This window comes from Canis lupus, chromosome 9, assembly GCF_048164855.1.
Source record: "Canis lupus baileyi chromosome 9, mCanLup2.hap1, whole genome shotgun sequence".
NCBI lineage: Eukaryota > Metazoa > Chordata > Mammalia > Carnivora > Canidae > Canis > Canis lupus.
Window position 1 is genome coordinate 17,733,090 of NC_132846.1, and position 15,184 is coordinate 17,748,273.

General features: G+C 35.8%; 1 protein-coding gene across 7 annotated transcripts in view; it reads left to right on the forward strand.

Moving 5' to 3' along the window:
* Window positions 1-15,184, forward strand: part of TTC6 (tetratricopeptide repeat domain 6) — a 184,608-nt gene that overhangs the window by 148,933 nt on the left and 20,491 nt on the right. For 6 of the 7 annotated variants that reach the window (XM_072838355.1, XM_072838357.1, XM_072838358.1 and 3 more), the window contains 4 exons: window positions 1,108-1,248; window positions 2,485-2,598; window positions 6,201-6,320; window positions 11,582-11,655. In XM_072838355.1, the coding sequence (XP_072694456.1) occupies window positions 1,108-1,248; window positions 2,485-2,598; window positions 6,201-6,320; window positions 11,582-11,655 (449 nt within the window). The remainder of the gene's footprint in view (window positions 1-1,107; window positions 1,249-2,484; window positions 2,599-6,200; window positions 6,321-11,581; window positions 11,656-15,184) is intronic. The other variant, XM_072838356.1, reaches the window with a different exon arrangement.

The following is a 15,184-nucleotide window of genomic DNA, read 5'->3' on the forward strand; positions in this document are numbered from 1 at the left end:
ATTTTAAAAGCCTATGAAATTTGAGTATACTAAATATTAGATGATTTTAGAGAAATACTATTAATTTTCTCAGATGTATAAGGGTAGTGTGCTTATGCAGGAGAATGTTTGCATAATGGAAAACCTGGGGTTGAAGTTTTATGATGTCTACAACTTATTTTCAAATAAGCAAACATTGCAAATATAGAAATATTTTTCTGTACAATGAAACGACGACAATGTACAGTGGGGTGGGGATGGAGCACATGCTCCCAGCCCACACCCCTTCCAGCCACAGCCCTCCCCATGCCCCTCAGGCCCTGCAGGGCTCCAAGCAGGTCCCAGGGGCCACCGGGCCACCTGCATTCGCTCTGCCCCTTTTTGGTGGCCTCTGGAGTTGGCAGCAACATGATGGACCGAGGAGAGAATCCACAGCAAACCAGGACGAGGCAATCGTGGAGAAAAAAATAGATACAACAAATATTGCAAAATAATTATTATTGAATCCAAATAGGTCATATGGGAGTTCATTGTACTATTTTTTCAATTATTCTATATGTTCAAAATATTTTTTAAAAGATTTATTTATTTGAGAGAGAGTATGTCATGAGTGGGAGGAGGGGCAGAGAGAGAGAGAGAGAGAGAGGGAGAGAGAGAGAGAGAATCTCAAGCAGACTCCCTACTGATCACAGAAACTCCTTGGGGCTTGGTGCCATGACCCTGAGAGATCATGACCTGAGCTGAAACCTAGTGTCAGATGCTCAACAGAATGAGCCACCCAGGCACCTGTTTGAAATATTTTCTAATAAAAGAGTAGGGAAAAAAGACTGTATTTTATACCATCTTTAGATGGTATAGATTTGTTCAAACTACTATATATTTTGGAAGAATTGGTGCTTTTATTAAAATATCAGGAGCAGCCCGGGTGGCTCAGTGGTTTAGCGTGCCTTCAGCCTGGGGTGTGATCCTGGAGACCCAGGTGGAGTCACATGGGGCTCCCTGCATGGGGCCTGCTTCTCCCTCTGCCTGTGTCTCTGCTTCTCTCACTCTGTGTCTCTCATGATTAAATAAATAAAATCTTAAAAAAATATATCAATTCCTGCTTTCCTCCGCTCTTTCTCTGAAAAGGCATACTTAAGCCGAGTAGCCTTCTATGGTTTGAAAGGCAGATACTCCAAAGCAATCTTGAATTGTAATGAAGCCATCAAAATTTATCCTCAGAGTGTGCGTGCTTATATCTACAGAGGAGTTCTGAAATACTACAACAAGGTAGGGTGGTTTCCTACCTTGTTAACTGAGATTTTATAGTGGACAGATGCTCAGATGCCAAGTTATGACTTGCTTCCTTTTTTTTCTCTGTAAGAGGAGAATCACTATGGTATAAAGGACAGAATTGGGTAGAACACTTTATACTTTCACAGCACATCAAAGGGATTTCAATTCATAATTTTTCACAAAATAGTGATATTTATTTTTTAAACAGCACTTGTTATTTATCTTATTAAAAAAGTAGTGTATATTCATTGCAAAGAATTTGGAAAATACATAGGAGAATAAAGGAGAAGATTAAAATTACCTATTATCCCCACCATAAAATAACAATTCCTGAGAGTATTTTGGTTTATTTACATTTAGTCTTTTTTTCCCTGAAAATATGAAGTATTTTCCAAAGTTGAGATTTTGTTGTGTCTTGCTTCTCACAATCTTTGAAGATACCACTTTCAATGACTGAATAATATCTACCATAGTATATTTTTATTATTGGGCATTTGGGTTGTTTTAAATGTTTTACTCTTTTACTATCTTAAATAATACAGTTACACACACTAAGAACAAAATCATTGCTTGAGTTTATAATTGATTCCTAAATGAAAATTACTGGAATGGTGTGAGCAGTATTGATACTTCATGGAATACTTTGTTTCTCTATACTTTTCTTTTCTGACCTTTCTTTGTAACTATTTCATGTGAAATATTTTGCAAATAATGCCTTAAAGCAAAGGTAAGACCTTGTATTACGTTAATTGCATGAAAATTGCTATCTATAGAAATGAATAATCTAAGGTATCAGAAATGCATCAAAGAGGAAATGAAAGAGAACATGGGTAGAAAACATGACCATTATGTTACACAACAGTATGAGTGAAAAAAGTAAGCAAGCTTTCATGAATGTTTGCTGGATGAATGTGGCCTATTTCTCTTTTACTAAGAAATATAATCTTTTTTTTAGCTGTATTGCAAAATTGGCAATAAGATAATCATCTAAATTAAGTTATATATTGAATTTTATTTGCAGGTAGGAGAAACATTATTATAATAATTCTACCAAGAGATCTTAATTAATTCTGTGAGAGATTAGCTTAATTGTGTTAATTTCACAGATGATGCACAGAATGGGTAAATGAGTGTTCCAAAAATTCAGATAGAATCAAGACTTTATTTTACAATTAAATTTCAGTCCATTATGATTAACCATTCTTATCTATTTACTTTTTTTCTTTGTAGACTTATAAGTTAGCGATTACAGATTTAACTACAGCTATCAATATGGACAAAAACAGTTATGTAGCATTTTATAACAGAGCATTATGTTACACTAAGATAAATGAACTTCGACTGGTAAGATGACCATTTTAGTAAACTACATATTAACAGTGATTGTAAACATATTTAAAGCATGTGTAAAGCATTTTCTTATTTCTGTTATAATTTTGAAAAATAATTCCTGTGGAAACACACACACACTCACACAAACTTGAGAAAACAAAGAACCATTTCAAAGAATATTTAATGTTTGTTAGTCCTCATCAAATATTTTTATACAATCTTTGCAATGGTAAATGAAAAATTAATTTTACAATGCTTTTATAAGCATTTAAAGGCATTTATAAATTAAAATATATTACATAATTTTCATTTGAGCAAGTGTTTCTACTGATACACTGGATAATTTTTAAGCAGAGATCACAAGCAATATTATTGCTTCAAAATCTTAACATTAACTAGTACAGTTTGTCAAGGTATTTTTCTGTACAGTGCTCAGGCTACAGACACGTCGGGCTCCCTGCATGGAGCCTGCTTCTTCCTCTGCCTGGGTCTCTGCCTCTCTCTCTTATTCGGTGTCTCTCATGAATAAATAAATGAAGTCTTAAAAAAAAAAAAAGAAGCCCCATCTGTGGCACTCCTGGGTGGCTCAAGGGTTAAGTGTCTGCCTTTGGCTCAGGTGTGATCCTGGGGTCCCGGGATCGAGTCCCACATCGGGCTTCCTGCGTGGAGCCTGCTTCTCCCTTTGCTTGAGTCTCTGCCTCTCTCTGTGTGTCTCCCATGAATAAATAAGTAAAATCTTTTTTTTTTTTTTTAAAGAGCCCCAGCTGATGGTTGCAGGAAAACTTTTTTCTCTATTTGTCCTGATCCATCTTCTACCTGTGCAAACCCTCTTTTATATATTTGAATCTTATCCTTCTCTTCCCTACCCTTGTAGTTTTGGCCCTTTACCAATCAAAATTCCTCACTAGCCAGCTGGTCTTGATCTTTTCAAGTTCTGTGCAATCCTCTTGCTTCTCTCTCTGTTGCCTGCTTGTCTTCCTTAATTCTTTCTACATCCGTAGTCAATGAAGCTTTCTCCTAAAAGACTGTTCTGTGTGGATACACTCTTCCAATCTCCTTGAAATTTGGACAGTGAAATCTGTTTAAAACATTTGGAAATTTAGAAATTTACTTGCTATGGCAGGGAAGAAGTTGAGAACCATTGTTTTGGGCAGCCCAGGTGGCTCAACTGTTTAGCGCCACCTTCAGCTCAGGACGTGATCCTGGAGTCCTGGGATCGAGTCCCACGTCTGGCTCCCTGCATGGAGGCTGCTTCTCCCTCTGCCTGTGTCTCTGCTTCTCTCTATGTGTGTCTCTGATGAATAAATAAATAAAATCTTAAAAAAAAAAAAGAACCATTGTTTCTATGTAAGAGATTATAGAATTCCTGGTAGCAAGTCTATCAGGTTTCCTACAGAAATGTTGACAAATGAATAACTAATTTTTAACCAAGGAGTTGTTAAGATTCTAAGGGCTAATTAAAGGATCATTTATCAAGTAACCTGCACAGCAGGTGTCTTTGCTGTCTCCCTCCCACCCCCATTCCTGCCTTTTCTGGGTAACTCTGAAGCCACAAACAATGAACTGAGTGAGGCAGAGAACTCCCATTTTTGTTATCTCTGATATGTAACAGAATCAGTGTTCTATAACTAGGGAAAACTACCTAGAGATCTAACTATCTCTTGGTTATTTTAGAGCTGCCAGGTACCCAACACATTTTATCCAACTGAGGTGTTTCACAGAGGAGGAAATGGAAGCAGGGAGAAGTTAGAAATACACCCAAGTCACACAGAGTAGATGCCTATATTGGTGTTCACAGGTTTGTTTGCTTCTGGTTAATAGTCTTTAGGTGGCTTTGTAAAACCATCTGACCTCCAGCATGTGGACCGGATGTCATTTAACAGTGTCACCTCCTCCCTTTTTGTTTCCCTCCACCTGTTTCTCAGCATTCCTGACATCACTAGAGTGAGAATACCCAAGTACCTTTCCGCAGAAAATACACTTAGGTGTTCTTCCAAGATATGCTTTCATAAAAAATTAAGAAAAGGTGAATTCTGCTTCCTATCACCTCATTTTAATATAACAGTTACCACTTACTTAGGGCTTATTGGATGACAAGCACTGAGCTAAGTGCTTTACCAAATACAATCAAAATATTTTTAAGTGGACTTTTACAACACTATGGTAAGTTGTTAATATCCAATTTTGTAGATGAGGAAACTGAGGCTTAGCGTTAAGTAATTTTCCCAAGATTGAAGAGCTAGTAATAATGTAATAGCAGAGGCATGATCTAAATCCTGCTTATTGACCTTCATGACATCTCATTTCCCACCTTTTGTTTCCTCTTGTGTTAATATAGTTAACTGCTTAGTTGACCTCTAAGGCATTATAGAGGTTTTACATTCTGGTGATTCTGTAACAGGAAAATTCCTAACATTCTAGTTTTGTTTTGTTTTATAAGTATTATGAATTATTTGTACAGCCCAGCAGAAGTTTGCTTATAATTATGTCATAATGCACATATAGGATCTGAAATTGTACAGTTCTTTTAGACATTTGAGGGCCTAGTAATGAAACACTACAGAAGGACCAATGAGCACATAGTAAAATACTTCTTATTTGCATTTTCATTTAGAACGTACTACAGGCATGTAAGACTTAGCACTTTTCTGATGAAACTGTAGAGGTCACTTTCTATCTCCTTTGTTCTGCCTCAGGTGGATTCTATCACTGCCTGAGCCACCAGCTTCTACCCCATCATTGCCCTGTATTTGGAGGCCCCCATTCGATCGAAAGACACCCTATTTAGACACCAGAGAAATCCATATGGCCTTTTTGGACAAAATGTTCAGTAGGAAAATAAGTTAAGAGGATCAGCTCCAACCCAAAACTAGAATATTCCTATTACCTGGTGTAGAGTAGATGACCAGTAACCACTTATTTAGACAGTGAATTAAAAAAAAAATAAAGTAATGGAGAAAGGTCCTATGAGTTGATAATTCTTAGTTTAGACTAATGTCTTACAAAACATGAGTGTGCTTATCAAAATATTTTCAAGTAATTTTCAAATGAGTGCTTGTTAGTTAGTGTATTAAATCCATTTTCATTGATTCATGATTTATTCATTCAACAAAAATTTATCTAAAGCTTATTATGTCCAGGCACTGAGCTAGCTATTGGCTTTACAATTTGGTGAACAAAATAGATATAAGCTTTGCCTCCCTCCATAAACCTTAGGTTTCAGTGGGGAAAACAATAAAACACTAAAAATAAATTTTAAAAAGTAAAGTGCTCTTCTTTACTGTCAACACTCATTTCGTGAAACTACTGAGTGGGGGAAGGGTGTTGCATTTCCCTGCCATCCAAACCATATACAATAAAAATGCTTAGGATGATTCACAGATAACATGTGAAAGGCAAGCACAGTGTGGACCACTTATTGAAACATAACAGTGTCTTATTTAATTAAAGGCATCCTTTAAATCTGGATGATTCTTTTTGGCCATAAATGTAAGATTCATGAAAGAATTGATTATAGGTCATAGTTTAGGCATAAACACATTTGTTCATAACCAATGTGGTAAGGCTCTAAAGAGTTAAATCTAGGTTGTAAGTGATTTTTTTTTTTTTTTTAGGCGTTAACAGATTATGGAATCGTGCTTCTTCTTGATGCTGGAGAAACTGTGATGTTAAATACTTTCATTAATCGTGGACTCATCTATGTAGAGCTAGAGCAGTATAGTTTTGCATTGGAGGTAAACTTTCCTGTTTACTTGTAAAAATGAACCCACTTGATTTTGCATGTTCTAAAAACTAGTGAACAAATTTTTCTTGGTATCAAATGGCAGTATTAATGAGCAATAACAACTTTAGCAAGAATTGTATTGAAGTACTTTGAGTGAATAATATAATATTTGCCCAAAAATGTGTATTTTTACTTTGTTTTGATTGCAGGTAAATAGCTAATATGTAAAAAAGTGTTTCTGATTTGTTGAAATAGTAATATACTCACTTTCTCCTAGGGAGTATCTTGGCTACACACAAAACTCAATTATTTGGCAAATAGAATGATTTATGTATTATTTATTTTGCTGCTCGGTGCTAATTCTTCTTCACTTGCAACTTTTCTTGTTCCCCATTGAAACTATATCAAAATAAAACTGTTTGTTTTACATAGGGCAGAAAATAGCTGCCTAAAATAGGCTACTGGGAATAGACTTTTAGGTTAGTGGAAACAGGCACTCAGAATTGCAATAAAAGAGCATCTGCAGTGTGTCAAAAGAGAAACAGGTGGTTTAAAATGTATTTTAGTAATTAGTTGTTATTAATTATAATTGAACAAAATTCACCATCTTCATTTTTATCTTATTTGTATTGTCTATTTTAAATTAATTTGGAATTAAGATGAAAAGATATTGGGCAAAAATTAAATAGCAATTTGAAGTTTGCTATTATATAATAGTAGTTCTGTTTTTGTGTTTCTGAGGAGTGACAACAGAATATTATGTAGTGGAGTGTTCCCTAATTTTTTTCACCTTTAGAGATGCCTTGTATTATTTTTCTATGCCCTGGAGTCATCTTTTGAAATTCTGCCCCCACAGAAATAGTTATTATTAAGAAAGTGCCTGAGAAACCTTATTCTAGGCAATTTATACTACGATGAAATGTAATTTCAAGAGCTGAACTTCTTTAGGTTTTGGTTTTGAAATAGACCATTCAGAATTCCCTTAGGTAAGAGAAGCTAAGGAACTTCTTTGGAGCAGGAAAGTAAGCTATGGAACTCTGGGCAACAGTGTTGGGGTGGAGCAATATAGGAAAATGGGGATTGGGAGCAGAATATTTTAGCTGTTTGAGAATTAAATACAGGGCCTGTGTTATCTAACAAGTAAATATTTATTTAGTACTTAATAAAATCTTTCAGCTAGGAAAGACTGGGGTGAGATTTGAACTCAGATTTTTCTTGATCCCAAATCCTATGTTCTTTCTGACCCAGACAAGTAACTGGCATTAATGTTTAAGTCATGGATTTCATTAAGACAGAGTCCCAGTCCTTGAGGAGCTCATGGTCTAGTGGGAATCCTTATTGACCCTTCTCTTTCTTTATCCCACTTCTAACTCATGAGCAAGTCCAGTCAGCTCTACCATCAAAGCATATTTTGAATTTATCACTTCTCATTTTTGCTACTGCTGTCCTCCTAATTCAAGCCTCAACCATCTTTCCCCTGGACTATTGTAGTAGCTTCTTAACTGTCCTCTTTACTTTTTTGTTCTTCTACATTCTGTTCTTTACACAGCAGCTAGAGAGACCCCTTAAAAACATGAAAAAGATCAAGTTATTCCTTTGCTCAAAACCTTCTATTAGCTTCACATAACATTTAGAATAAAATCTGAATTCTTGACTGGCCAGCCAAGACCCTATATGATCTGACTTTTGTCCACTGATCTGACCTCATTGTGAACTGCTCTTCTTTTCTTCACTTAGATCACTCTACTCTGGCCTTTTGCTATTCCTTGGAAATGCCAGGCTCCCTTCCTGCCTTAGAATCCTCGTACAAGCTAGTCCCTAAGCATAGAACACTCTTCCCACTGATCTGTGTGTGGTTCATACCTCCTTTCATTTTAAATTTCTGCCCAAATGTGGCCTTCTTAGTCAAAAAGACCATATTAATTAAAATGGAATATTTTGTTTAAAAATTAAAATAACCCAAAGTAAGTCTGGACAGGGAAAACAAAGAAATAGAAAACAGAAGAAACCAGCAGAAAACGAATAATGAAATGGTAGACCTAAATCTAATCATATCAATAGTTACAGTAAATAGAAATGGTCAAACTATATCAATTAAAATAATGAGAATGTCAGACTGGAGTTTTTAAAAAGCCCTAACTATAGGTGTGCCTGAGTGGCACAGTCAGTTAAATGTCCAACTTAGTTTCAGCTCGGGTCATGTTCTCAGGGTTGTGAAATCAAGCCCCACATCAGGCTCCACACTCAGCATGAAGTCTCCTTAAGATTCTCTCTCCCTTTCCCTCTGTCCTTCCCCATCTCTCTCTTTCTCTCTCTCTCTCAAATAAATACATTATTTTAAAAAGTCCTAGCTATATTCTGGCTATAGGAATACTTTAAATATACTTTAAATATAATGATATAGATAGGTTAAAAGTAAAAGGCTAGAAAAAAAGCATGCCCAGCAAACACTAGTTAAAATTTTTTAAAAAGGATTTTTTTCTCTATATAAAGTAAATTAATTTGAAAATTAAGTTAAAAAAAGATACAGGTTGAGGAAGAACCAGTGAAAGAATATAAGACTTAATACGAGGACTAGATAAAAACAAAACAAAACAAGAGAAAGCAGAGTCTTAAAGTCTGCCCACAGAAAAAATTTTAGTGGGAGTGATTGATAAATAGTGTGGTTAAGTAGGACAGATGTTGAAAACCTATTAATTGAAAGTTGTATGACCCTCATAGGAACACACTGAACAGGAAGTAGAATGCGGCATTTAGACTGGCATTGTTTAGAAAGTTAATGATTAAGCTGGTTAGATTGAGAATATTTATCTCTTTGTCCCCTTGAAAACCTACCAGGAAAACAGTAAAGGAATAAGAAAGTTATAGTTCCACAAAGTTAAAGATAGCGGAGAAGAGATGTTCAGGGCACCCAAAACTACCACTCAAAATTTTAATACCTCAAACTTAAAAAATATATCGGTAGCTAAGGATCCTACCCTTGAGAAAAGTGAAATAGAGACTAAAACAGACAAATGCATTGCCATCGGTAAATGGGATGGTGGCTGGGCATCTGGGTGGCTCAGTGGTTGAGCATCTACCTTTGGCTCAGGTTATGGTCCTGGGGTCCGGGGATCAAGTCCTGCATCAGGGAGCCTGCTTCTCCCTCTGCCCATGTCTCTGCGTCTTTCTGTGTGTCTCTCATAAATAAATAAATAAATAAATAAATAAATAAATAAATAAATAAATAAAATCTTTAAAAAAATGGGATAGTGATCGAAGGAGAGGTGCATGGAGTGATGGTTTAAGATAGCTAAATAATATCCTATGTTGGAATTAAACATGATATGATATTCATATTGTTTAGAAATTTAAAGGCAAATAGTGGAACCAAACCCAGCAAATTGTAAAAACAGTTGCCTTTGGGGAGTGGAGTTGAATAAAGAGGTGATGGAGGGAGGGGGTCATTATAAGCTCTGTAAGTTTTCTAGTTTTATTAGACTCTATTGTATATATGGTTACTTTAATAAGGCCATAAAATTGGCCTTTTTATTATTCCAAAACAGGAATAATGAGTTAAGGGGGTGTGGGGACATGGTAGCTGTGAGTGTTGACAATGTTTTCAAGGAGATCAGTAGTGACAAGAACTAGAATGACAAGGCCATGTGTAGTTTTCGGGGAGGGAGGACTGAGGGAAGGCATGTTAGGGCAGGGCAGTGAGCCAAGGAAAGATATAGAAAACGGCAGGATTATGATGGAGCAAGTTTTCAGAGGAGACAGGAAGGAATGAGGTCAAGGGCCCACCCTCTGACACAGAAAAGGACAGTGTGGGTGAAGGTCTTTATTAATTCATCAATGAAGGGAATGGGAGTTGGGATTTTGCTTTGTATAAGAGTGACTCTGTGTGGTTTGTTATTTATGATTTCCATATTAGAGAAGATTAATCAGACAAGAAAAAACATAAAAATGCTGTTAGCTTTATTCTAAGTAATGCTAAAAGTCATCATTTATGTCTATTGTTGATAATTAATACCTCATTACCATATGGCATAATAATAGTTATATATATATATAAAGTCAAGTTGACATTTGTTAATTGTATCTGATTACAGAATGAAACTTGGTGTTCTCAATCTTTTAAGTTTGTGGTCACTCCCCACAACTCCTCAAATTAATAAGAATATTTGAAACAAATCTCACACTTGTAAATTTACTTCTATTTTAGTAAAACAATCCTTTTAGGGGAATTAGCTGGCAGCATATCTGATTATATTTAAGTAGACACTCACTTTCTTATTTTCTCCCAAATATTTCCATTTAGTATCAAAATATACTTCAGGAATCTAAGTGAGGAGTCCACATTCACAGATTGGTCTATATGACAAATGCCTTCCTTCCCCAGTATGATCCCAGAGTGCTCATTTGACCCTGCTGGCCCTCTTCCACCCGAGCATTTGCAGAAAACTAATTCCTCCCCCACAAGATAGGCAGCTTCCTCCCTGTGGCACAGCCTGGATAGGTTTGTGGAAGAAAGAGGGAAAAGAGAAGGAAAGAGGAAGGGAGAAGGAAAGGGAGACCATCTATTAAGATTAGCTCCTCTCCAGTGCCTAAAAGAGGTGCCTAATAGAGGATAGCATTAGGGCCGCAAAGTCAGGATCTTTTGCAGACTTAGCACTTGTAATTCTCTTCACAACCTCTTTCCCTGGGCTGTCTATCCTGGCTGACTTTTCTAACTCAAAATCTTGAAATTGGAGTTTATATTACTCCCTCTCAGGAGCTTTTAGGATCCCTGGACAAAATGATAAACTACTTCCCAGAAGTGTGGATTCCAAAGGTAGGAGCAACTTCAAGCTAATTCACACAGAAGGTCCAGTTATACCCTTTCCCTGGGCCTGGGTGCTTGTCTGTCCTATAGACATGTAACACCAAAGCTTCTCTCCAAGTGAATTTCCATTTCTATCTAGATGGGGAAGTCTCTGGTGGGATGCACTGGAGAAAAAAAACAATAAAAAGAAAGCAATGAAATATCTCATTAAACACAGCAGGGCAAAACCACAAGGAAAGTGGAGACCAGTAGCATAAGATTCTGAGTGAGTTTTCAGCTATGGGTGTCCTCTGCTCCATCCATTCTCACTGGCTATGATACTAAAAGGAAAAATAAAGTTTTAGTAAGATATACATTTTAATGGTTGTGCTAAGTATATTCATGGTAGAATCAAAGTTAGAAAGAAGTTTAAGAAAGCACTAAAGATAATGTTGCAAAATTAACAACAACTTATAAAACTGTTTCAGGATTTTAAACAAGCTGCACTGATAAGCAAGACTAATGTGAACCTCTGTCAAGCCACTGCCATGTGCCATCACAGGTATGGAGTGCAATTCGTGTTGATGTGAAAGCAGGTAGAACCATCTTATTTATAATAACAGGAGGATAGAAGAGACAGAGGAAAATGTTGTGGAACTAAGAGAGTACAAAAATGGGGATAGATACAAAGACTCCCTGTAAAGAAATGGGGAGCACATCTGAATATGTCATTAACACTCCTCTATCTTCTAATCAATGATTTAACCAAATCTTCAAGAAAATACATGCATCATGGCATTGGGATACCCATCTAATACAAGCCCATTTACTGGAAAGAACCTTGGTAATATATAGAATAAAATCATGCATACCCTGAAATAGCTAAGAATAAAATTAAGTCAACTAACTTTGTTCACAAAATGGAACTAGCTTTAAAAAACTGGTTTCCTGGAAGGGAGAATGATTTCAAAAAATAATATATTTTCAAGAAAATTTTGCATTTAAAAAATGTAGCTCTAAATCTAAAACTAATTACAGGAATACCAGTAAATATCCATAAAATACAATGAAATATATAAAAAACATATTACTCAAAAATTTTTTTCCTGTTTCTGGTGTTATTATAAAAATAAGTATTGGGGCACCTGTGGCTCAATCAGTTAAGCATCTGCTTCTTGATCTCAACTCAGGTCTTGATCTCAGGGTTGTGAGTTCTAGCGCTGTGTTGGGCTCCACATTCAGCTTAAAAAAAAGTCAGTTATAGAAGGGGAGGTAAGAACAGTTACATAGGCTCAAAAACAGATGGTGATCAATTTAAAATTTACTCAGATAATATTAGAGTGGTAGATTTTGTTAACTATAGTGTTTATGTTTCTACATATACATTTGGCATGTAAAAATTAATTTCTGGTCATTTTGCTTTTAAAAGCATAGAGATTCAGCTCATGATTTTAGTGTAGGATAAACTATGATTAAGTAGTAGTTTACAACATTATTTTTCATGAAACAATAGCAATTAATTGGAGAGGAAACTGAGATATTCATAAATTATGTAGATTAGGCTATATAAATACCCAATTTAGAGAATAGAACACAGTTTGAATTATTTAGGAAGCCAATATTCTTTTTTTCCCTTTTAGGACATAGATAATGCAGCCATATTTTCCTATGAGAGTCAGCCCTTTTATTTTATGAACATAGTTATATAATAATTGGTACAGCAACACCCAGGTGGCTTAGCATTTAGCACCTCCATTTGGCCCAGGGAGTGATCCTGGGGTCCTGGGATTGAGTCCTACATTGGGCTCCCTGCATGCAGTCTGCTTCTCTCTCTGCCTGTGTCTCTGCCTCTCTCTCTCTGTGTCTTTCATGAATAAATAAATAAAATCTTAAAAAAAATAATAACTGGTATTTGTGAACTGTCATTGAGTTAAAAAGCCTAAATGGGTCTCAGATAACTAATTTTATATAGACATAGTCACACAGTTGTCTATGTTAATCCAGGAACCTTTATACAATTCATCTCTTTAGGCAATTGTTAATCTTAAAAAGAGATGGAATAATGATGACTAATGTGTTTATTTTGTTGGTTGAGTGCAGACCAAAAAGTCTGAGGTCATTGTATTCTCTTAAAAAAAAAAAAAAAAAAAAGTGCAAAATTCTCTCAACCTCATTCCTATGCTTAGCAACTATTAGAGAAGGTAAAATTCTTTCTGTGTCACTTCCAGATCTCTTTTATGAAATGTAATCACTGGGTATATATGGTGGAGCCTCCTTAAGCTGATACTGCTTTGCAATTCCAAATAACTCAACTTTCATCAGCCGACTGGAATCTCTATTGTCCTTTAATAAAAGTAGAATTTAAATAGACAATAAAGCCCTGATAACTCACACTCCAATTCCATGTGTTTTGAGTTTTACTGAATTTAGCAATAAGGAATGTTTAGTGATTGGTTATATTTATTTCAGGAAAAGTATCTTTGCTTTTCAAGATAAGCTATAACATACTTACACCACAACAGCATGATTTCTAGGTACTGAGATTCATTATTGATGTCTTATAGCGGGGCAAGTGAAAATTTTCCCATTTGGAAAATTAAAAAAAAAAAGGAATAAATCTTTAAATTTTAGGACTTTGATCTTTGAACTCATGGGGTTGCAGACGTTTGAAGTATGCCTTTGTATATCTCTGGCTCTCACTCTTGTGGTTGCTAGGAAACAACATTCCTTAGACTGAATATCCTACTTGTTGTCCAATTTGGTCACCAAGAGTGTTATGGTAGAGTTAATTTTTAGATCTCTTTGAGAAAGCCACCTTCAGATTAAAAAAAAAAAAAAATCCACAGAGGGAGAGCCTGATTTACTCAGAGTTACCTGTCCTATCCACTTTTTACTCCAGAACATCTATTTTACTATCTTTATATTTGCATAAGATAGTTTTGAATCTTTGACTCTACAAGCCACATTCTTTAGTTTTGGGAGGTATTTATGATTTATTTGTACAACTCAATAGGGCACATCTGGTCAGTATGTGATTAATTTGGAAGATGCAGTGGGCCTTTGTGTCTGTGGCCTTGCCTGCACACTCAGCACATGGTCCATAGTTATGGACACTGGGATAAAAATCACTCACCTTCCTCAGTGATCACAGTATTTTAGATTTATAAAAACACCTTTTATTTTAGAAAAACTCATTTAATATGCTTTTATATTTGTAATTGATGCTTAATAATTTATGTCTTGATGAATATGTATCCTGATATAACATAGGTACTCTACCACATTCTTCTGTTGTTTAACTGCCATGTGATTATTTAACAAGAGCTTCAATCTAGGATATTGTGTGATATTCACACCTTCAAAAAAAGGAGATTGCTACTTCTGTAGTTCTTCCTTTCTTTGTACAGGGGGCTGGGAAGTCTCTGATTTTTACAACGTCACCTTCTCTGGACTTGTTTTTTAGTCATTGTCAGCTTTGAAGAGCTTGCTAGATATCTTTCAGGGTCCCTTTCTAGCTTTAAGGTTTAATAAGTATTTACTTAGTGTGAATAGACTCAGTGCTCATTGAACTTTAGTGCTGGTAGAGGAGTTAAGATGGCAGAGGAGTAGGGAGACCCTAAGCATTTCCACTGAAGCAAGTCAGCTACTTGTTTTATTTTTTATTTTTTTATTATTTATGTATTCATGAGAGACACACAGAGAGAGGCAGAGACACAGGCAGAGGGAGAAGCAGGCTCCATGCAGAGAGCCCGACGTGGGACTCGATCCAGGGTCTCCAGGATCACGCCCTGGGCCAAATGGAGGTGGCGCTAAACCGCTGAGCCACCTGGGCTGCCCTAATTGTTTTAAATTCTAGTTCAGACATATTACTTATATCTGTATTGATTAAATCTCTGGCTGTGAGTTCTACTTTCTGTAGATATAAATATTTATGCCCCCAACTTGGGAGCATCCAAATATATAAATCAATTAATAATAAACATAAAGAAACTCATGGATAATAATACATTACTAGGGAACTTTAACATCCCACTTACAGCAATGGACAGATCATCTAAACAGAAAGTCAATAAGGAAACAATGGCTTTGAA